Source organism: Heterodontus francisci, chromosome 6 (genome assembly GCF_036365525.1).
Source record: "Heterodontus francisci isolate sHetFra1 chromosome 6, sHetFra1.hap1, whole genome shotgun sequence".
In the NCBI taxonomy this organism is placed as follows: domain Eukaryota; kingdom Metazoa; phylum Chordata; class Chondrichthyes; order Heterodontiformes; family Heterodontidae; genus Heterodontus; species Heterodontus francisci.
In genome coordinates this window covers 52,220,732-52,245,226 of record NC_090376.1, presented here as the reverse complement: position 1 = coordinate 52,245,226, position 24,495 = coordinate 52,220,732, and the positions used below count along the sequence as shown (strand labels likewise).

Sequence of the window (24,495 nt, the reverse complement as noted above, 5' to 3'; positions counted from 1 at the left end):
TGGGAATTTAAACAGTTACTTGAAAAAGATGGTTACTAATGGCTAAGGGGAATGTGGGACTAGACTAAATTGCTAAAAGATCAGCACATAATTATTGTGCTATAACATTGTATTTGCTATTTATCATGCATCCTTGCTGTGGTGCCAGGAATCGTCTTCCATTGCCTCGATCAAAGATGGTCGCTGCAGTTGTCACAGAAATGTTGTTGACATGCGCGTCTGCGTGCGCAGCTTCGGGCCTATTCGTTCTCTATGGTGCGGTCGCCATCGCTGAGAGAGCGGAGGGGAGGGAACATGGCAGTGGAATCTAGAGTCACCCAGGAGGAGATTAAGAAAGAGCCAGAAAAGCCGGTGGATCGAGAAAAGGTGAGTACCAGTGGCAGCGGCAGGCTATTTACCCGAGGCTGCGGCCGTGGGAGTTGTTAGGCCGCAGTCCGGGATAAGGCGGCTCGAGTAAGGCGCCGCCGGTGCCCGGGACTTGGGTGTCAGTTTTATTATTTTGTCACTGCGGGCCCCCTCAGTTCGATGGGAAACGTTTGTGTGGGGACAGACGCCGTCAGGAGGGCTGGGCGGACCAGTTGGAGCCTTCAGCGGGATCTCCGGGGAGGCCAAGCACACGGTTCCTCCTCTGCCCTTCGGCCCAATTTTAACCGATAAGCTTGGATATTTCTAGAGTGAAAACCAAAGGCTGGAAGTCTGATTTTCCTTTTTATGTAAAAGTTTTTTTTTTAAAAATTAACCTTTTCCCTTGTGATGTGATATTAGGGTTAGCAATCCTGCACCTAATCCACCCGCTTTTGGGGGTAAAACTGCCGATATTTGTGTCTGTAGTTGGGGCGTAAAGCAATAATCGGGGTAAAAATTGGACTCGGGCGGTGGCGCAAAACGGGAGGTATCAGATCCCCTGCCCATGACACGCCTGATTCTCGGTTCCAGTCTTCTCTTCTCTTTTTGGCCTCCTTGTCTCGAGAGACAATGGATAAGCGCCTGGAGGTGGTCAGTGGTTTGTGAAGCAGCGCCTGGAGTGGCTATAAAGGCCAATTCTAGAGTGACAGGCTCTTCCACAGGTGCTGCAGAGAAATTTGTTTGTCGGGGCTGTTACACAGTTGGCTCTCTCCTTGCGCCTCTGTCTTTTTTCCTGCCAACTACTAAGTCTCTTTGACTCGCCACACTTTAGCCCCGTCTTTATGGCTGCCCGCCAGCTCTGTCGAACGCTGGCAACTGACTCCCACGACTTGTGATCAATGTCACAGGATTTCATGTCGCGTTTGCAGACGTCTTTAAAGCGGAGACATGGACGGCCGGTGGGTCTGATACCAGTGGTGAGCTTGCTGTACAATGTGTCTTTGAGGATCCTGCCATCTTCCATGTGGCTCACATGGCCAAGCCATCTCAAGCGCCGCTGACTCAGTAGTGTGTATAAGCTGGGGATGTTGGCCGCCTCGAGGACTGGAGATACGGTCCTGCCACCTGATGCCAAGTATTCTCAGGAGGCAGCGAAGATGGAATGAATTGAGACGTCGCTCCTGGCTGACATACGTTGTCCAGGCCTCGCTGCCGCAAGGTACTGAGGAGACAGGCCTGATACACTCGGACTTTTGTATTCCATGTCAGTGCGCCATTTTCCCACACTCTCTTGGCCAGTCTGGACATAGCAGTGGAAGCCTTTCCCATGCGCTTGTTGATTTCTGCATCTACTGGTGATAGTTGAGCCTAGGTAGGTGAACTCTTGAACCACTTCCAGAGCGTGGTTGCCAATATTGATGGATGGAGCATTTCTGACGTCCTGCCCCATGATGTTCATTTTCTTGAGGCTGATGGTTAGGCCAAATTCATTGCAGGCAGCCGCAAACCTGTCGAGACTCTGCAGGCACTCTTCAGTGTGAGATGTTAAAGCAGCATCGTCAGCAAAGAGGAGTTCCCTGATGAGGACTTTCCGTACTTTGGACTTCGCTCTTAGACGGGCAAGGTTGAACAACCTGCCCCCTGATCTTGTGTGGAGGAAAATTCCTTCTTCAGAGGACTTGAACGCATGTGAAAGCAGCAGGGAGAAGAAAATCCCAAAAAGTGTGGGTGCGAGAACACAGCCCTGTTTCACGCCACTCAGGATAGGAAAGGGCTCTGATGAGGAGCCTCCATGTTGAATTGTGCCTTTCATATTGTCATGGAATGAGGTGATGTTACTTAGTAGCTTTGGTGGGCATCCAATCTTTTCTTGTAGTCTGAAGAGACCACGTCTGCTGATGAGGTCAAAGGCTTTGGTGAGATCAATGAAAGCAATGTAGAGGGGCATCTGTTGTTCACGGCATTTCTCCTGTATCTGACGAAGGGAGAACAGCATGTCAACGGTCGATCTCTCTGCACGAAAGCCACACTGTGCCTCAGGGTAGACGCGCTCGGCCAGCTTCTGGAGCCTGTTCAGAGCGACTCGAGCAAAGACTTTCCCCACTATGCTGAGCAGGGAGATTCCACGGTAGTTGTTGCAGTCACTGCGGTCACCTTTGTTTTTATAGAGGGTGATGATATTGGCATCGCGCATGTCCTGGGGTTCTGCTCCCTCGTCCCAGCACAGGCATAGCAGTTCATGTAGTGCTGAGAGTATAGCAGGCTTGGCACTCTTGATTATTTCAGGGGTAATGCTGTCCTTCCCAGGGGCTTTCCAGTGCAGTCAATGGAATTCTGTAACAAGCGACTTTATCTGATACCTCCCGTTTTGCGCCACCGCTTCAGACGAATTCTGCCCCCGGCTGTAAAAGGTGGAGGAAACGCAAGTGATTTATGCACATAACTGCACTATTAATTACCTTTCAACCCTTTACGCCTGTCTGCCGTTCCCTCTCAACACATCGCAGTTCTTCATCATGACACGCCTCCCTCCCCCACCACCACCAACCAACCATGTGGTACACGTAAATCTCTTGCAGTTACCCTATTTCAAAACGGGTGTAACACTAATTGCAGAATTTTAGATGCCGAAGGAAAAGAAACATTTTTTTTCTGGTGGTTTATTACTTTTCCTTTTTTATTTACTTATTCAATCTCACTGAGACCTGCACTGTTTTTGTTTCTTTGAATATGTTTTTATGGCAACAGTATAAGTCACATTAAAAATTCAAAAGTTACCAAGATTATATGTTTTTAAATATGCTGTGCCTAATGTGAATGAATGACCAATTAGCTTGAATTAAATATTTCATCTTTAAAAATAGGAATGTATGATGTGCAATTAAAACAGAAAGCTCTGGCGGCATCTGTGGATAATGAAACAGAGTGAACGTTTCAGGTCGATGACCATCAGAAAGGTCATCGATCTGAAACGTTAACTCTGTTTCTCTCACCACAGATGCTGCCAGGCCTACTGAATATTTGCAGCACTTTCTATTTTCTAATTCAGATTTCCAGTATGTGTAGTATTTTGCTTTTATTTTAACGTATGATGTATGTCTGGAGCTTTCCTTGGGCTGCGATTGTTTAAGTGGATTTCTATTTGTTTGTCTGTTTTTACATTCCGCTTTTTGTTAATGAGGTTGGCTGGAAATAACAGTACAAATAGATAGCAACAAAATGGATGCATGAATGAGCGTAATTTCATGTGTAATTTACTGATTATAACCCAGAAGAAATTTCATGAACTTGATAGAAGGTGGTAGCAACACTGTTATGGTGGAGATACACATTCCAATGGTTTCAAGGGTATAATAGCCATTTGAACTGAGAATACATTCATATTACAGGTAAAAAGGAACACGCGTACATTAAAGTTGTGGATATTGAAACAGCTAGATTTGCATGAAGAACCTTTGTCTGGATTTAACTGGCAGACGAGCAACTGAGATTAAATGGATGGGTAGAGTCCATGATGGGATGGTTTGTGAAAGGATCGGACTTGAAGGACTGTTTTCTTTTTCTGTTTTAAAAAAAAAACTTATGTTTATATAAAGCCAAAATACTGTGGATGCTGGAAATCTGAAATAAAAGCATAATGCTGGAAATACTCAGCAGGTCAGGTAGCATCTATGGAGAGAGAAGCAGTGATAACGTTTCAGATCGATGACGGTCATTAACCTGAAACATTAACACTCTTTCACTCTCCACAGATGCTACCTTACTTGTCTGTTTCCAGAATTTTCTGTTTTAATTGCATTTATATAGCTCCTTCCTTGACCTCAGGACATTACAAAGTGCTTCAGAACCAAGTAAGTACTTTTGAAGTAGTCACTTTTGTAGGAAAACATGACAGACGGAAAGGTGCCATATATATTAATGAGATGAGTGACCAGATAATCTGTTTGTGATGTTAGTTGAGGGATGAATGTTGGCCTAGCGAGGGGAATAACTCTCCTGCTCTTCTTTGAAATAGTGCCACGAGCCCTCAGTTTAACTTCACATCTGAAAGAGGGCACCTTTGATATTGTAGCACTTGCTCATTACTTAAGTGTCAGTCTAGATTATGTGCTCAAATCTCTGGGGTTTGAGCCCACGATGTTCTGATTTCAGGTGAGAGTGTCACAACTGAGCTAAAGGTGACGACACCCTTGTAATTGTGTGGGAAATGCTGCTGGCAGGATTTGAGTTATACTGTTGTCTGTGACTCATCCCCTTGTTTGCTTGGAGAGCTCTTGCATGCTTTGAAGCTGTGCTGTTGGATATTTTTATTATGGGGGGGTGTTTGCAGTGCACTTCATATTATCATAGCATTAAACAGACGCCATGCTTCGTTGCTAAAGTTCCCAGTGAGCCACCTCAATAGTTTTTAAACTTGCTTCACAATGGACTAGAATTGTACTTCACCTTGTGTTTAACCCAAGCCCTGTGACATGGTTCGCTGGATTTGTGCTCTCATTGCTCCACTCTAAAGCACTTGGTTGTTGGATCAGAATCTAACCCCTGAATTATAGTGCTACTTCTACACCTGTGAACTCCAAACAATTTTGCATTAAACTTGAGAGCTGAAAGAAGCTTACCTGTCATTGAACTCCAGGTAACTTTCCTGTTTTAACTCTTGCTGAATTGAATCTCTCAAAGATGCCATGCATCAGCTTGGAAGAGAGCACACAGGTATATTACAAGATAGGTTTGGATGAAGGAAGACCCTTCATCCCATTTCATCTATTCGCACTGGTAAGTTCAGCATAAACTGACCACTTTAACAAACACAGTTGAATTTTAAGAGTCCCTAAAATTAGATATGAGTAAAATGGAAACGGAGAAAGATTAGAATGGGACTAGGAGTATTGAGATAGTACAACAGTGTACTTCAATAAAGTACTTAATTGGATGTAAAGTTCTTTGGGACATCCCGAGGTTGTGAAATGTGCTATAGAAATGCAAGTCTTTTTAACCAGACCCAGAAAAATATCTCTAATGTTACTTTATTGCATAGTACGTCTGACCTTATTAACACTGGAAATATGGTTGTAAATTTTAGCAAGACATTTGTCCCATCCTTCCATGGCTTCATTCTATCATACAGATTTCTAAAGCTGGGGATCAGCAAGCACTATGCACTGAAAGGGAATAAAAATTGCTGCACTGTAAAGATATAGTTTACTTGAGTTCTAGCAATGCATCAAATAGAAGAGTTTTATTGATTTTCTACAAATTTACATAGACTTTTTGGAGCCCAATGTTTTTCCCTCTGCTTTTTCTCAGTTTTTGATGCTAAAAATTGAAACAGAACCCTGCCACCCACCGAGGTTTTTAAAGTGCAGTGAAGACTGGCTTTAATGTTCATGGATACACTCTAGTGCTTTCTCTTACAAAAACTCCATCTGTGAAATGCATCTTGGTTTTGTACTTATGGTTCCAGTATCTCCTCTCACTTCTCAGGAATTCCCATTTTATTGAAGAGGAGGAAAGCCAGTGAGGTGTCACATTAGGTTACTATTGCCAATATCTTGGCATTGGTCTTGAATAGTGGAAAGACAGGGTGAAGAAAGGGAATCTGATTGTTTTGGTATGAAATATTAAGGATATTAATTTTACATTGATCTATTCATAAATGTGTAGTTTATTTACCCAGGTGTTGCGTTCCATTTCTTTGCCGGTACGTTTAAGCTCCATGGTTAAGAACCGACAATGCCATTGAAATTGTGATTTTGCCAGTTTCTTCCCTTTGTAACTTGGGCACTTTTCAGTTTTTTTTAAACTGTAAATCTTGGTAGATTTGGGAGTCTTACATTTCTTGTTCCTTTACATCCTCTTCCTTTTTATTAGATTCGGAAGAGACATTTGGGTAAATATGAAGATACACTGAGCAAAATGTTGGGTATCAACTGTGGCTCAGTGATAGCACTCTCGCCTTTGAGTCATATGGTTGTGTGTTTAAAGCCCACTCCAGCTACATGAGCACATAATCTAGGCTGGCACTTCATGGTGATGCAGTCCTCAGTATCACATTCAGATGAGATGTTAAACCGAAGCCCCGCCTGCCCTCTGGGGTGGCATACAAGATCCCATGGCACTATTAGAAGAAGAGCAGGGGAATTCACCTGGTATCCTGCTAACAGTTATTCCTCAACCAACATCCAGAGCAGTTGATCTGGTCATTTATATCATCACTGTTTGTGGAGCCTTGTGTGCAAATCGGCTGACGCATTTTCCTATATTCCAACAATGATTGCACTTCAGAAGTACTTTATTGGCTGTAAAGTGCTTTGGGATGTCGGAGGTCATGAAAGGTGCTATATTAATGCAAGTTTTTTCTTTAAAATAAATTAGGACAATTTGCAGGTTGGAAATTCCTGGCATTTGAATTCTAGAAGAATATGCAGTGACAGTTATTGTTCAGTCCAGTGTAACCACAACCTACTGAAAGAATAGGTTACGACTTGAGTTAAAACTTTGCCTCTAGTAAGAGTTTGACAGTTTATGCCTTCCATCAGATATGTCCTATCCACAAAAAGCAGGACAAATCCAATCCAGCCAATTACTGCCCCATCAATCTATTCTTGGATCATCAGCAAAGTGATGAAAGGTGTCATTGACAGTGCTATCAAGCAGCACTTACTCAGCAGTAACCTGCTCACTGATGCTCAGTTTGGGTTCCGCCAAGGCCACTCGGCACCTGATCTCATTACGGCCTTGGTCCAAACGTGGACAAAAGAACTGAACGCAAGAGGCGAGGTGAGTGTGATTGTCCTGGATATCAAGGCAGCGTTTGAGAGTGTGGCATCAAGCAGCCCTAGCCAAACTGGTCAATGGGAATCAAGGGGAAAACTCCACCGGTTGGAATCATATCTAGCACAAAGGATGTGGATATTAGAGGTCAGTCATCTCAGTCCCAGGCCATTGCTGCAGGAGTTCCTCAGGGTAGTGTCTTAAGCTGCTTCATCAATGACCTTCCCTTTATCATAAGATCAGAAGTGGGAATGTTCGCTGATTGGTTTGATGTTCAGTATCATTCGCAACTCCTCAGATATTGAAGCAGTCCGTGTTTATATGCAGCAAGACTAGGACAAAATCCAGCCTTGGGCTGATAAATGGTAAGTAACATTCATGCCACACAATTACCAGCCAATGATGATCTCCAATAAGAAAGAATCTAACCATCTCCCTTTGACATTTAGTGGCATTGCCATCACTGAATCCCCCACTATCTACATCCTGGGGGGTCACCATTGACCAGAAACACTCATAGAGCAGATACTGTGGCTACAAGAGCAGGTCAGAGGCTGGGAATTCTGCGGCAGGTAACTCATCTCCTGACTCCCCAAACCCTGTCCACTATCTACAAGGCATAAGTCAGGAGTCTGATGTCAAGGACAGCAGATGCATGGGAACGCCACCACCTGCAAGTTCCTGTCCAAGTTGCACACCATCCTGACTTGGAAATATATCGCCGTTCCTTCACTGTTGCTTGGTCAAAATCCTGGAGCTCCCTCCTTAACAGCACCAGATAGACTGCAGCGGTTCAAGAAGGCAGCTCACCATCATAACCTCGAGGACAATTGGGGATGGGCAACAAATGCTGGCCTTGCTGGTGACGCTCGTATCCCATGGAAGAATAAAAAAAATCCCCAAAAGCAAGTAGGTATGTGGGAATATTCTACATTGCATTGTTCCTGCATTTGAGAGCAAATCGTTTGATCTGAAAACGCCTTTCTCCAGCTCGTGTTCAATTAAACATGTGTCAGAATAATGCCAATGAACAATGAATTTGAAAGTGGGATTTACGTGTACCTTTTAAGTAGCTCTATGTTGGGGTGGACCAAAAAGTGAACGTTGATATATATGCAGTTTGAATCCTGAGAGTAATTGTCTTTACATAAGCCAGGAAACATTAATTTATTTGAAGGATGATGAGCTACTGCTCTTCACCAAAGAATTTCATGATTGAGGACCGAGTACGTATAAAACTTTAAATGCTTTCTGCTATTTCACATACTTTTTCAAGATTTGTAAATATTACAAAATCAGGGCGTTGTTTTACAAATGGTTCTGTTCTTCAAAATTCCCAATCTAATTTTAATTGACACTTAATTTATTACAAGTAATTAAAACCCTTGAAGGTGTTTACGCATGTATACGCATACATAAACTCGCAATGTTGGCCTCCTGGGCTCAGCGGGCCTTTATAGAGCTTTTTCCAGCTTAATCTTACTTCATGATATCATGCATTGGAAAAGTCACAAAGTGGATGCAGGACTGTTTCAGAAACGTAAGGTGTCGTACATTTTTATTTTACTACTAGCTTTCAACATGGAGAGCAGATACACTGTTTACTTTAAATGCTATGCTTTAGAAAAACATATATGACTGTATTAGAGATTAAAATAAAATATAACTGAACTTCCTAAAGCCCCAGATTTTATCACAAAAACAATACCCTGGAGTCTTTTATTAATCTGTGACACTGCTGCTAATTCTTGGGTCTGAATTTCACATCACTGCATCTGTTTGACTGACACTGAAATCATTGCAGAAAATCTGTGTTTAGAATTTAATTTTAACTTTCCAAATAGTTTACATTCCACAATTGAGAAAATAAAAGAATTCTGCACTTTATGCTGATTTTAGAAAAAGGTTATGCTGGTTTAATAACTTTATTTTTCTGTTGCATTATTTTTGTATTTTTAAAATTTAGACCTGCCCTCTTCTGTTGAGAGTGTTCACAACTAACAATGGAAGACATCACAGAATGGATGATTTTGCTCGAGGGAATGTCCCATCTAGTGAGCTACAGATCTACACTTGGTAAGTATTGCACTTCACGTGTAAAATATGGTTTATACTAGTTTTGTACATAATGACCATTTGGTTTTGGAACTACTTGTTATAATTGTGTTGGGTCATTGTAACATACTGACACATGGTTTGGAAGGCATTATCTTTCTGTTGGGTTTCATTTCCAAGGTTTGTCTGATTCAACAGTTAGCTCCTTACTTGGTTAAGTAAAGACAGCAAATGTATTTGTAATAAACACGCAACAAGTACCTGCGCATCTTTATTAAATGTTCTGTCTGTCATGTATGTCAAGTCTGTCTGCATCATGATTTTCTTCATTGGTTAAGAGTTATGTTTATACAGTTTTTTTGTTGTAATAGTTCTTTTCGGCGATACTTTCAGTACTTGTCAATCCTATTGCACAAAACTTTTACCAATTTCAATTTTCTCCCTGGTTACATTTCCACTTAATAATTCTGCACAATGTTGTACCCAAATATACCTCTCAGTAGGATTCCTCAGGGGTCAGTATTAGGACCACTGCTTTTCTCGATGTATATTAATGACCTAGACTTGGGTGTCCAGGGCACATTTTCAAAATTTGCGGATGATACAAAACTTGGAAATATTGTGAACTGTGAAATTTAATGTAGAGAAGTGTGAAGTGATACATTTTGATAGGAAGAATGAGGAGAGGTAAAATAAAGGATGCAATTCTAAAGGGGGTGGAGGAGCAGAGGATATACGTGCACAAATCGTTGAAGGTGACAGAGCAGATTGAGAAAGCGGTTATTAAAGCATATGGGATCTTGGGCTTTATAAATAGAGGCATAGAGAACAAAAGCAAGGAAGTTATGATGAGCCTTTACAAATTAGTGATTCGGGCTCAACTGATGTATTGTGTCCATTTCTGGGTGCAGTGCTTTAGGAAGGATGTGATGGCATTGGAGAGGGTGCAGAAAAGGTTTATGAGAATGGTTCCAGGAATGAGGGACTTTGGTTACGTGGATAGACTGGAGAAACTCTTTAGAGAACAGAAGATTGCGAGATTTGAAGAGGTGTTCAAATTCCTGAGGGGTCTAGACAGAGTTGATGGGGAGAAACTGTTTCCATTGGCAGAAGGGTCAAGAACCAGAGGATGCCAATTTATGGTGAATGGCAAAAGAACCAAAGGCGACATGAGGGAAAAACATTTTTGCACAGCGATTGATTCATCTGGAATGCACTGCTTGAGAGTGTGGTGGAGGCATATTCAATCATGGCTTTCAAAAGGGAAAGGGATAATTGCAAAGATTTGCAGGGCTACGGAGAAAAGGTGGGGGGAGTGGGGCTAACTAATTTGCTCTTGCAGCGAGCCGGCACAGACATGACGGGCTGAATGGCCTGCTTCTGTGCCATAACCATTCTATGATTTAGCCACTGTAACAGTGTCCTGCCTACTGTATTGTGTAGACCAAATGGTATTTGATGTAAAATAGAGGCCAAAACAAAAATCACGAACCATTTCCTATTCTTCTACTTTCTCCAACCTCCTCATAATTTTGTACAGATAGCTTGAACCCTATTGATTTCTCATTTATCTATTTCATAGAGTCAGAGTCATTAAGGCATAGAGGGAGGCCATTCGGCCCATAGAGTGCATGCCAGCTCTCCGCAGACCAATCTAGTCTGTCCCACTCCCTCTGCTCGATCCCCGTTGTCCTGCAAGTTAATTTCCTTCAAGTGCCCATCCAATTTCCTTTTGAAATCATTGTCTCTGCTTCTACCACCTGCGTGGACAGCAAGTTCTAGGTTATCACTCGTTGTGTAAAAAAGTTCTTCCTTATATTCCCCCTACATCTCTTGCACAAAATTTTCAATCTTTGTACAAGGACTAAGGGACAATCAGTTAATGGGAACAGTTTTTCCTTGTCTAACTTATCTAAGCATGTTGTGACCTAGTACACCTCTATCAAATCTCCCCTCAATCTCCTTTGTTCCAGGGAGAACGACCCCAGCTTTTCCGACCTAACCTTGTAACTAAAATCCCTCATCCCTCGAACCATTCTGGTAAATCTCCTCTGCACCCTCTCAAGGATCCTCACATCCTTCCTAAGTGTGGTGACCAGAAATGGACGCAGTACTCTAGCTAGGGTCTAAGCAGAGCTTTATAAAGGTTCAGCATAACTTTCCTGCTTTTGTACTCTATGCCTCTATTTATGAAGCCCAAGATCACATATGCTTTACTCACCACTCAGTATGTCCTGCCACCTTCAAAGATCAATGCATATGTACCCCCAGGTCCCTCTGTTCCTGCACACTGTTTAGAACTGTGCCATTAAGTCTCTTTGTCTCCCTGTCCCTTCTGCCAAAATGCATCACCTCACAGTTGTTGATATTAAATTCCACCTGCCACTTGTCTGCCCATGCTGCTAGCCTATCTGTGTCCTGTTGCAGGCGGTTCGTATCATCCTCCGTGTTTGATATCACAAATTTTGAAATTCTACTCCGTATTCTAAGATCCAAATCATTTATATATAGTAAAAAATCTATAATCAAACACTATCTTATTGCTAACTTTTGTGTTACATAAAATACTCCTGATGAGTGGTGTCCTTTGGGAAAACTTTTGCTTTATTTGCTGTTTGTAAATTTATTCAAAAAGAGTAATTCTTTTCTCTCCCCCTTCCCCAGCTATGTTGAGCTAAGTTACATTCAAGTCAGTGTACATGAATATTTGAAAAAATAAAACTTGGATTGTCTTTTTGTATTTTAGGATGGATGCTACACTGAAGGAGCTAACAAGCTTAGTAAAGGAAGTTTATCCAGAGGCCCGGAAGAAAGGAACACACTTCAGCTTTGCAATTGTGTATCCAGATCCTAAACGACCTGGTTACAGGTTAGTACAGGGGTGTCCATGATCTTGTTGAATGACAGAGCAGGTTCAAAGGGCCAAATAGCCTCTGCACCTATTTATGTTTTTGTACACCACAGAGTCTTGGTGGGGTGGGGGCACATACAAGTTTAAATTGGTATTCCCATTAGTTTGTATGTCACTCAAATTGTGGTGTTTGATTTTTAATTCATCCATCTACTGGGTAACAATCCTAGAGTCATAGAGAGATACGGCACTGAAACAGGCCCTTCGGCCCACCGAGTCTGTGCCGACCAACAATCACCCATTTATACTAATCCTACATTAATCCCATATTCCCTACCACATCCCCACCTTCCCTCAATTCTCCTACCACCTACCTACACTAGGGGCAATTTACCTATCAACCTGCAAGTCTTTGGCTGTGGGAGGAAACCGGAGCACCCAACGGAAACCACGCGGTCACAGGGAGACCTTTTAAACTCCGCACAGGCAGTACCCAGAACTGAACCCGGGTCGTTGGAGCTATGAGGCTGCGGTGCTCACCACTGTGCCGCCCCAAATCCTCAACATCTCTTTCTGAGCCCATGTAATTCATACAAGGCAAATTAGAAAATAAATTCTGGTTGAGCTTTGGTGTCAAAACCATGTGGAATCTTCAGGTCGGTTTAGGGGCCTGAGGAATAATTGGACCAAGATAGAGGGATGGAGGAGAAAGAGGAAAGATGACCATGGGAGGGAAGAGGGGAAAACTATTTCAACAGGAGAGAGGCATCTACCTTGGGAAGTAGGTGTGTACTGCAAGGCTGGGCATTTAATGTCCATGGGGGAAGATTAACTGACTGAGAAGCCATGAATTATCTCCTGGGGGAGAAAGGGAAGAGCACAGTTGCATGCAAGCCTGGCATCTTGCTCAGTGGACTGAGACTGCAACATTGAGAGAACCACTATTTTGCAGTGTTTATGGGGGTAAATGTGGGAAACTTGTAACTGAGTTGGGAAGGAGTTCACCTGCTATAACATTTCGTCCACTGCAATGACCATTAAGATACTGGCATTGGTGAACTTCCAGGCACTTTCTTGTGATTCTCTAGCTGAGTTCAGTAGTAGAAATGCAGTACTTGAAAGTGGGGTGGTGGTGGGGCAGATTTTAAAAATGCTGCATTGCAGCATGAGAATTCAATTTAAGGATGAAATGTGAAGAGGTGAACATGTGATTTGTTGTTGGTGGGGGAGGGAGGTGGGAAGGGAGGCAACAAGCAGGTGAACAGGGTGAAATTTGTCCTTGAAATAAATGTTCATTACCTAAGGGGATAGAGTTTCTTGTCAGGAGATGTATGTTGGCGGTAAGTTATGTATTAACATTATTATGGAATTTTGGTTAATATTTTCATAAGGCTAGATACTTATCAGCTACTCATCTTCAGTAACCTGTCTGCCAAAGAAAGGAGTTTGGGAATGTAAATTGGTGCAGAGCGATTTGGTGGCCAAAGCATAGAGGTACAGGGATGCTCAGCCTATGCCTTTTAACGGTGAATCGCACAGTTCTTAAGGAAAACTAGAGCACTGCCTCTGGCATCACGTGTGTGCATGTGGTATTTTTGGATATCCCTGTGCTAGTAGAATATTTCACCTTTTCCATTGCAACTTGTGGGTTAAACAGAGTCTGTTATTAGCGACAATCTATGACTATGATTATGGGAGCACACATATACTATATAGAAAGAACAGTGTGATTTGGGAAATTTGAAGAATTGTCCATCTAATACTGTAATCGGGTCATAGAATGGGTTGAATGCTACAAATTTGACAGCTAACACAACTTGGATCAGCAGATAAATAGATCTAATTATTCCATATAATTCTTTGTGCAATAGGAAGTTTGCTTAAATTGTTTCCTATTCACTGCATGTTACGACCTCCAGTGCTTAATCTTGAATTTTTAATTTCTTATAAAGGAATTTATTCAAAATTTTGAATATATGCTCTTTGGTAAACTAGAACAAAGTGGTTTATCAATTTGTTGTTTTAAACTGACTTGTATTTGATGCAATTATGTCGTCCTCCTGCAAGAAGGATATTTGAACAGGTGGTGGCTAGTTACAATTTCTGGTACATTTTGGTTGCTTTTGGTCAGCATTAATCTTAGTTGTGATTTCAATGGACATATGGAGACAATGCAGTGGTATGAAATATGATTGGATAGACTGGGACTCTTCAATCTTGAGAAGAATCTCTAGTGAGAAGTAAAATTGATGGAGAATATTTCATTGCACAGAGGGTAATTGACAGGAAGGAGGTTTAAGGACAGGACAATTGAATCGCTTGAAGATACTGCAATAGGAAGAAGCAGGTTTAACATTCTGGAAGGGTGAAATGATCTTTCTTTATCTAAACCCATATGTTCTTGATGTTACGACAAAAGGCATATAAATACAAATTGTTTATACAGATAATGTAGACGTACAAGATATTAGATACATATATAATTTGTAATCTAAAGAGGCAAATGACGCACAGAATAATGCACAAATTATAAAGACTAATTGGTCTGTACAGAAGTTGGTTAATGAACTTGTATGTAATGTATTAATGAGCTCCACTGTGGTTATTAGTGCATGTTTGCTGTAGAGTGCAATTGTTTAAAGGGAAGAGGGTTTATTAAAATACTCGCTCTATTGCATGTCCTAAAAAAAAACGTATGGCTCAGTGTGCAGTCCTAATAGATGTTAGTTTTTACTAGAGAAAATTGCACCTAGCTGACTGACTAATGCTGTTTCTTTTGCAACAGAGTGAAAGAAATCGGTGCCACTGTTTCAGGGAGGAAAGGACCAGATGATTCGATGACATTACAATCACAAAAATTTCAGATTGGGGACTACCTGGACATTGCAATAACACCACCTAGTCGAGCACCGCCCCCTCCTGGCCGCATGAGACCATATTAATATTCTTTCCCCACTCATCCTTCAGGGGGAAAAAACCTCACAACTAAGTTTTTTTTTATGTGTAACATATGGGCAGCTTTGGCTGATTGTTAGTGGCCCTGCTACTGTCTAACCAGGAAAGTTACATAAGCCTAGTATGGCAAGTTTCATTGTATTCTGTTCCTAAACAAGGTGCATTTTTGAGAATTAATTTTATCAGAATGTAGATTTGGGGTAGTCTCTGCATTCTACCTCTATGTTGGATTTTGTTTAGTCATTTGTTTGGAATTTTTTAATAAAACTGTGCCTTCATGAAATTGTTTTTATTTCTAAAATGTAAGTAGAAACTGTTCAGAAATTTTAATACAACCTGCATATTTTAAAATTACATGACACAATTCTGAGATTGTATATGGCTCATGATCCTCTTCCCCACCCTGAGCCAGATTATACTTTGTTTAGCAACGAATGCAGTCATATAGATGCAAATCAGCCAGCAAATTCAGGGGTTTTGAGAGATTTGCAGTAGTTCATTGTATGCTTCACACAAAGAATCGTTCCTCTGTTTCTTAAATCTCCCTGGTTAGGGAAATATATTGGTGGTTCTGTTATTTACTAAGGTTCCAGATCCTTCACTGCTGTTTTATAAGCTCAAGTTACAGCACAAAGAAAATGAGCTGAAGAGTGCAGGAAAAAAATGAACGGTGTGTGCTGTGAGATGCCCCACTCCAATAAAGTCTGCTTCTAGGTGTTCCCCTCAGAGTTAGGGACCCAAGTCAACCTATTCCTCTTGTGTATTGGTCAGTTTAGTGCTGAGAAGCTTCACAAAACATGCTGTAATTTCCAAGATTGGTAAGAAAGTTTACGGGACAGAACTCTGTCCTGGGGTGCTGAAGACTTTTGTATGAGATTCTAAATGTAGAGTCATAATGGGGTACAGCATAACAATCACAAAACCAAGAAGTTGACAGCTCAAAAAGAGGCCAGTTGGTTTTGCTAAAGTAATTCAAAACAAAGCTCAGTGCTGCTGTCTTCATGTTTCAAATATTTATTTTTCCTTTAAAAGATCCAATAGGTTCTACCTCAACCAGTCCCTGTAACAAAGAATTCCATGCTTCAAAAACCGTTTACATAAATATTCTAACCCCTTTCCTTGCTGTGAACTCTCAGCACCGACTCCCCAAAGCAGAGGAAATAGACTATCTGTTTGGTTTATTGAAGTCTTTCATAATGGCTGTGGAAATAGGCCTGTCATCACCGAGCATTGTTTTAGCATTATGATTTTTAACATTCTTTTATAAAGACACTCAAAACTCAATTTTGTACACCTCTATTAAAGCTCTCCTCTACTTGGAAGTACACAAACAGCCCCAACTCTTCCAATCTAACCTTAAATCCCCCTAGCTTGGAACCATTCTGGTAAATCTCATGGACTCTCATATCCTATCTAAAGTTTTGTGACTGGAACTGGACACAATACTTCAGTTGGGGCCAAACCAGAGGTTCAGCATAATTTCCCTGCTTTTGTACCCAATGCCTCACTTTATGAAGCCCAAGATCCAATATGCTTTACTAACCATTCTGTCAATATGTCCTGCCACCTTCAAAGATCGATGCACCTACACCCCAGGTCCCTCTGTTCCTGCACACTTTTTAGAACTGTGCTATTAAGTATAGATTGCCTCTATTCCTTCTGCCAAACTGCATCACCTCACATTTGTCAGTATTAGGTGCCAGATGGAACCTATCTTCCCATTCTGCTAGCCTATCTCTGTCCATTGCAGGCAATTCATATCATCCTCACTGTTTGCTACTCCTGAAAGTTAGGTGGCATTGCCTCCCAAAATGTATGACATCGCATTCTGCTGCATTGAATTGCATCTTGTACATCTCTCTGAAGACTTCCAGTTGTTGCTGTTAACCATCCCCACCCACACAACCCCACCTAATTTGTGTTCTGTCCAAGGTCAAGAACAAATAAAGACATTCAATATCTATAATTGACTTACACTAAGCAGATCTTGTGCTTAAAAAAAGGTTACATTTGAACGAGTGACATTTATTAACCAAATCATAATTACTAAATAGGCAAAAGCTACAATAAATAGCAAGCATTTCTACAACCATATGCGTACAACATTTTTCAATGATTTCATCTAGATTTCTGTTTAGACAGTTATGTTCAAAGTCAAGTGGTTTACAACAAAAATCATTAAACAGACCCATATAATTGGACTGGACTGGACTGAACTGAACTGTGCAGTGGCTTGACTTTACAAATGAAGCAGTTAAGTGACCGGTTCTCAAAAATTTTCATCCTTGAAAGTCTCTGGACCACTTACCAGTCCTATCCCACCCACTTTTGCATGCCAAGACAAAGGGCCCAGTCTACCTCAAACGATCCTAGAAGCAAAAATTTGAGCAACAGGTGAAGCTAGCTGTTTCACACTGCTACTATGCAGTAACAACACGTATGGTGTTTGCCACTAACAGGATGCGGCCTTCAAGCCAAAAAGACGTTCTACCTATCTCACAAATGAGATATATAAATTTCAATGTCAGTGTAATGTTAAGTATATAGGCCGTACGTCCCAAAGACTGGCGGATCATATTAAACACCATGTCCTTTCTGCTGTTTGTAACGGGCCAGGTGCAGGCCATACCCAACCAGCCCGTGCTCGCAAAACTCAAAACACAGTGTCCAACATTAGATATGATTCTGCACTTGGACAACATTTGCTAACTAATCTTCAGTGTGCTAAGAATTATGCTGACAACCAATTTAATATTGTCAGGCAGGCTCACAGTGTGACGCATTTGCGCGTATTGGAAGCTACATATATTTATACACAGGGCGGTGTTTTTTTGCAGACAGAAAGAACATGTACACACATTGTGTCTGCTTTATCTAAATAAAATAAGTGACAGCCATTCACTGGTTCATTCCTCAGGGCAATGCCTTCACCAGAGTCAAGCTGCCTGGTTTAACTGTCAAAGTTTGGCAGTTGACGGTCAGTCACCATAAACTAGTGCATTCTCCATGGCAACGCCTCTACCAGAGTCCACTTGCCAACAATCAGCAGCACTCTCTTCTTTCCTACGGTATAAATTTGTCGTTTCCCTTACATTGGTATTCTTGCGAGTTGTCCTGATGAGTGCATGATGAAAAATTTCGACAAAATGTCTCTATTTTCAGCAATACTCAAGTTCTGTACTACCAAATGGCTATTAGTAACATAAATCTTGCTTCGAAAACTACATTGTTGTTCCTCATGCTCATGACAATTAGTGCTGATCTGGTTGTATGACATCATCAGTGTGGCGGTGAAGAACATTCTGGCCTGTTCTCTTGTATGGCCTTGGCTGCGGCGTTGTGCGTCAGTGATTTGCATTTTGGCCTAGCCCACAGACCATACAGAGAACCAGGGTTATGCTAGCAAACTGGTGTACCATCTAAGTCCACCTCAGACACTTTTCTGCAGTGGCTATTAAAATTATCATAGATCTTAACCTCAATGGGACAGGGTCATTCCAGGTTGTCACAGGACATCAGCAACGTAAATCACAACACTTGTCCACAGGTGTAGCAAGCAAGTCATAACAGCATTCATTCGAGGTAACAATTGCATTAGCTCTATGATAGATAAATGGCACCAACACAAGACGACTGCAATTATGCAAAAATGGGGAAGGATTGCACCAGGATCTTAGTAATTTGGCTCCGTCGGTTCCATTTGTACTTCAGACTAGAAATTACAGCACAGAAACAGGCCATGTGGCCTAACATGATAACTGCTAATGTAATGCCAATCAACCTTTATGACCTAGAAAGGGAAAAATTTAAACTGTTCAATCGCATTTTTACATGGAGTAAATTGCTCGTGATTTAAAAGGTTTTTTTTGTCTTTTTATCTCTCAATCCAATCTTTTTCCTCTTTTTTTATACCTGATTTGCCTCTAATTTACCCTTCTGTACCCATTTTTATGCTCCACACAAGCCTCCTCCTATCCTATCGACTTCATCTCACCCTATCAACATATCTTATTGCTTTCTCCTTCATGTATTTATCTAGCTTCCCCCTTAAATGCATCAATGCTATTCATCTCAATTACTCCATGTAATAGTTAGTTCCATATTCACACCACTGAGTAAAAAAGTTTTTCCTGTATTCCATATTGAATTTATTAGTGACTAGCTTATTTTTATCACCCACTAGTTTTGGTCTCACCCACAACTGGAAAGATCTTCTCTACATCTACTCTATTGAATCCCTTCATATTTAAAGACCTCTATCAAGTCACTTCTTAGTTTTCTCTTTCTCTTTGATCCTGTGCCAGACATTAAGGTCTGTGATGCATTTAAAAGCCACTGCAGGACAGTGCACATAATCCAGTACCGACAGAATGCTGCACTGGCAGATGTGCCATCTTTCAGATTAGACGTTAAACCAAAGCCTCATTTGTCCTCTTAAGTGGGCATAAAAGATCTCGGCTTTTTTTTCTATAAAGATCAGGGGAATTTTCCCAGGGTGCTCGCAAACATTTATCCCTCAACCAACATCATAAATAGATTAGCTACTCATCTATCTCATTGCTAGCTGTGGGACCTTGCTGTGTGGTAATTAGCTATTGCATTTTCCCTCCATACGATAGTGACAATACTTCCAGTACTTAACTGTCTGTGAATTACTTTGGGACATACTGATCTTGCGAAAGGCATTATATCGATGTACATCTTTCTTTGATGCTCTGTGCACAAAATACAACAGATGTAGTGCCCATGAGGTGCAGTTACCTACTTTTTCACATCAAACAATATTTTCATAGCGTATCAACCTGTTCCTTTTATATGGTTCACCCACTGCATTCCCTTCTCCCCCCCTATGTATTTCCCCCAGCCTGATGGTTTTGGACTAGTACTGGGGAAAGATAGAATGAGGATGAATACTGTGATTTGGTGAGATTACTGGATGCTGATGGACTTGTGTACTCCTCTTGGAGCAGACAGGGAGAAAACAAGGAAGATCTGTTCAAATAACTTCCTGAGAAGCAGATTGCATCACTTTCTGTCAAAGGAGTGACTTGAAAGTATTGTGAAATGGCTTTGACAATTTAAGTGCAGAAACAGAATATCCCAATGAATTCCCAACTGCCACTTATCTTCCTACGTCCGCATTAAACATTGGATTGCCTCTCCCAAGGATGTGCAAGTCTTCATCCTCATAGGAAAGTAGTGGTCTGAGATTAAGAGGGACAGTTCCATGGGCTAAATTCTGAAAGGAAAGTGGAGTTGGTGTAAAAGTCATGTTCTTATTGAATGGCAGAGCAGACTTGATTGGGCCAGATGGCCTACAACTGCTCATATTTCTAATGCTGTTAAATGCATTGCCCATAAAAAAAAATGTAAAGGTCAAATTACCCTGCTAGCATATTAAAGTAACATCCAGGCATCAACACGTAGCCTATAATGGATGTAAAGACAGATGAATGTAATCAGATTCCATGTGAGGAGTGAATGAATACAAGAATGAGTGAAGCAACACTTGGAAAAAGGATAGAGTTGTAATAAACACTGCCTCCTGAAAGTTGATGGCAAACATTTTAAGTATTTTAACAATGGGAGGGAAGATGGTGAAAAATGTGGCTGACTCCACTTACGTTGCCTGAACTGGTCAAATTGTTAAATTCCTTCCATGGAGTCTGCCTCTCTCTCCACTAGTTCTGAGCTATCCTGATTGGAAGGGAGAGCACCCTCCAACCCACTCTTGTCCCTAAGCTGCAGTACCACTACCATATCTGCATCAGCAAAGTGAGGGCTCCAAGCCCTGCACCTGACAGTTCGAAGGAGGTATTTATTGTGAGCATTAGCAGAAATTCTGCTATCTCAGCTAGCATAGCTCAAATCAGCACTTAGGTTTAGAGGGAATTTGTGTAGAATACAAGTCACGCTCAGAATCCATCCCAGGTCAGTTTGAGAGACTGCTTCAAGGTCATGACTCAAAGGTGATTAAAATGAACTATTCTGCCATAATCTATCCAATTACAAAGAAGATCATTCAGTGCTTAAGCTATGTAGTCCATATTTTGGAGGTTGGAATATTTCATTTTGTTGAATTTCAAGTCATGATTACTTACCAGAAAAAGCACTACTAATCTGGTAAAATGATTCAAAATTGCATTACAAAATGACTGTGCATTACAGGGTGTTATGATCCCGTAGTTTTTTTTGGGGGAAGAATGTGGTGTGCCTTTAAGGCTGGAAAAGGAGCCATACTGCTTTAAGGCAGCAGGCTCCAGAAACTGAGTCAAAGAATGCATTCGCGTTGCCCCGGGATACAGCCATTTGGAGACTCTGATTCAAAGAGTGCATTCTTGCTGCCTGAGATACAGCCATGCAGGACCGGAGATCGAGAGATTCATCATTACAATTTAATTTTGAACTGGCTTATAGTGGAAACAGACTGTTCTAACCCAGAGACAGACAGACAGCTGGCCCAGCAGGAACAGAATAGAGATCTCTGATTAATTAAACTGAAGGAAGGGAAGTTAGACTGTGACCATCCTTTATCCCTCAAAAATTCTAAAGCCAAATTGATTAATTAAAAAGTGTTTGCAAATTGTTAATTGTTGAAATTCATCGCTGGAGAAGGAAAGCATCAATTTCAACTTCTGAATTAGACTACTGACTGTTCTACTGTTGAAAAACCTTTTTTCCCCCTATCTGTGAGGACTTCAAGCAACCTTGGACTGTACCACATCCGGCAGGAGCGTATATCTGTGAGGACTCAAATTTTTTCTATTTTAAATATTGTTTATATCTTAGTAGTGTTTAAGAATTTAGTTTTTCTAATTAAACAGTTAATTTGTTGATTTAAAGATACCTGGTTTGGTTAGCCTCATTTGGTGGTTAATAGATGGAACAATTTGGCTGGGTCTTTCTTTAAATTGGAAAGTTTAAAATGATATGTTAGGCGGTCTGTGGAGGGACGGGATTGAATTAACAGTGCCATCAGAATCGTATATTTTGATTGGGGGCTTTGGAGTGTTCGGTCGTAAAAAGGGTATATGTTATAAAAAGATCACAATCTGCAATACACCACAAACAGTGGCATTGTAGTCCTGTTTATTTTCTTCCAAATAGACCCAAAATACAGCACCTGTATTTCTATGTCATAGAATCACAGAATCCTTACAGCACAGAAGGAAGCCATTCGACCCATCATGTCCGTGCCAGCTCTCTGCAAGAGCAACTCACCTAGACCCACTCTCCTGCCCTTCTCCCATAGTCCTGCAATTTTTTTCTCTTCTGATAATTATCCTGTTCTCTTTTTACAGCCTTGATTGAATCTGCCTCCAAGCCTGACCAGATTTTGCTCATTGGCCTTGTCTATCATGTCTTTCAAATACATTGTTTTTTCCTCTCCCACAGAAAATGGATAGAACAACAGAATGTGAATTCCAGAACTTTAGTAAACCTCCCAGGATCCCCACGTAAAGCAAATGACATCCATCAAAAATCAACAGCCTTGATATAGAGACCAATAGCCTTTTTTGTATATTACTGGGAAGGTCATCTGTTGTCAAATCGCAAGAAGTTGGGGGTAGCAGGAAAAATCACCGAATGCAATCTCCAAAACACCAGAAAAATCCCAGAAACTCAATAAAAATAGAATTCAATTTTTGATCACCATTTTTTGATTACCATAAAGTAACTTGTTTAGCTCAGATCAGCCGTGACCAGCCTCAGCTCAGAACAAGTAGTAGTAATCGTATCAAGACCTACAATTTGAAGTGGTGTCAATAATCTCATCACATCAGTAGCGCAGTCTCAATCAATGGGTGGGAATCGGAAAGTTTCCCAATCCAATCTGGAGTCAGACAGGGCTGTCCTCTCTCCCCAGTCTTGTTGGTTTGCTGTATTGAACCCTTTGCTGAGTCTATTAGGAAGGATGCGGGCATAAGAGGGGTGACAATCCCAGGCAGCGGAGGCACTCAGGTGAAAACCTCCCTGTACATGGATGACGTCGCTGTCTTCTGCTCGGATCCGCTGTCCGTGCGCAGACTAATGAGCATCTGCGACCAGTTCGAACTGGCCTCGGGAGCCAAAGTTAACCACGGCAAGAGCGAGGCCATGTTCTTTGGGAACTGGGCTGAACGATCCTTTGTCCCCTTCACCGTCAGGTCAGATTACCTGAAGGTGCTGGGGATATGGTTCGGAAGGGCCGGCACGTGCACCAAAACCTGGGAGGAGCGAGTAGCCAAGGTACAACAAAAGTTGAGCATGTGGGGGCAGCGATCTCTCTCCATTGTGGGTAAGAACCTGGTCATCAGGTGCGAGGCGCTCACGTTGTTGCTGTACGTGGCGCAGGTCTGGCCCATACCCCGCTCCTGCGCTGTGGCGGTCACCCGAGCCATTTTCCGCTTCATCTGGGGATCTAAAATGGACCGGGTCCAGAGGAACACGATGTTCAAATCTCTGGATAAGGGCGGGAAAAATGTACCCAACGTGGCCCTCATCCTGATGACCACCTTCGTGTGCGGCTGCATCAAGCTGTGTGTAGACCTCCAGTACGCAAACTCCAAGTGTCACTACGTGCTGAGGTTCTATCTGTCCCCGGTGTTGCGAAGGATGGGCCTGGTCACATTGCCGCGGAACGCTCCATGCAGTTGGACCGTGCCGTACCACCTATCCTTTGTGGAGCAGTTTCTGCGGGAAAACACCTTTGACCACCGATCCATCAGGCAGTGGTCTGCACGGAATGTCCTCAAGGCCCTACGGGAAAAGGAGACGGGGGATCCTGTCGGATGGTTCCCCGAGCAGACCGCCAAAATTATTTGGCGGAATGCCTCATCGCCAGAACTTTCAAACAAGCACCAAGATGTAGCTTGGCTGGTGGTGAGAAGGGCCCTCCCAGTCAGATCCTTCATGCACGCCCGAAGTCTTGCCCCCTCCGCACAATGCCCCCGCGGTGGCTGTGGTGGGGAAGAGACGGTTGCCCTCCTCCCCCTGGAATGTGTCTTTGCAAAGCAGGTGTGGAAAGAGATGGAGTGGTTTTTGTCGAGGTTCATCCCAAGCAGCTTGGTAACACAGGAGTCTGCTCTACGGGCTGTTCCAGGGACGCACACCGAGACAAACATCAACTGCTGCTGGAGGACTATCAATTCGGTGAAAGACGCCCTTTGGTCTGCCCGAAACTTGCTGGTCTTCCAGCGCAAAGAGTTGTCCACCACCGAATGTTGCAGACTGGCACATTCCAAGGTCCAGGACTACGTGCTGAGGGACGCACTAAAGCTTGGGGCAGCCACAGCAAAGGCTCAATGGGGAAAGACCACAGTGTAAGGTCCCTCCACCAAGCTGAACAGAGGGGCTGGATCCACGGGAAACCCCTCAAACTGTATCGGGAAAATTTTCATTTGCTGTAAATGTAAAAATGTAATTGGCATGACATAGGTGAAATGGAAGGGTTGTGGAGCAACTCATGATTGTATTGAAGGAAACTGATCTCCCTTGCAATGTTTGTATTTTTTGGTGCTGTTTGAAACTGTTTG

At 42.1% G+C, this 24,495-nt stretch overlaps 1 protein-coding gene across 1 annotated transcript; it reads left to right on the top strand.

Moving 5' to 3' along the window:
- The first annotated feature begins 223 nt into the window (after positions 1-223).
- On the top strand, positions 224-15,263 carry sap18 (Sin3A-associated protein). The gene is made up of 4 exons (XM_068033645.1): positions 224-366; positions 9,086-9,195; positions 11,921-12,043; positions 14,811-15,263. The coding sequence occupies exons 1-4, from the start codon at positions 253-255 to the stop codon at positions 14,965-14,967; spliced, it is 504 nt and encodes a 167-aa protein (XP_067889746.1). The 5' UTR covers positions 224-252; the 3' UTR covers positions 14,968-15,263.
- Positions 15,264-24,495: the final 9,232 nt, after the last annotated feature.

What these genes read in the sequence shown, in the direction of transcription:
- sap18 (XM_068033645.1), top strand. Translation starts at nt 253, where the DNA reads ATGGTGCGGTCGCCATCGCTGAGAGAGCGGAGGGGAGGGAACATGGCA. An exon ending in GAGCTACAGATCTACACTTG is followed by an intron (nt 9,196 to 11,920) that starts GTAAGTATTGCA and finishes TTTGTATTTTAG; the next exon opens with GATGGATGCTACACTGAAGG. An exon ending in CCTAAACGACCTGGTTACAG is followed by an intron (nt 12,044 to 14,810) that starts GTTAGTACAGGG and finishes CTTTTGCAACAG; the next exon opens with AGTGAAAGAAATCGGTGCCA.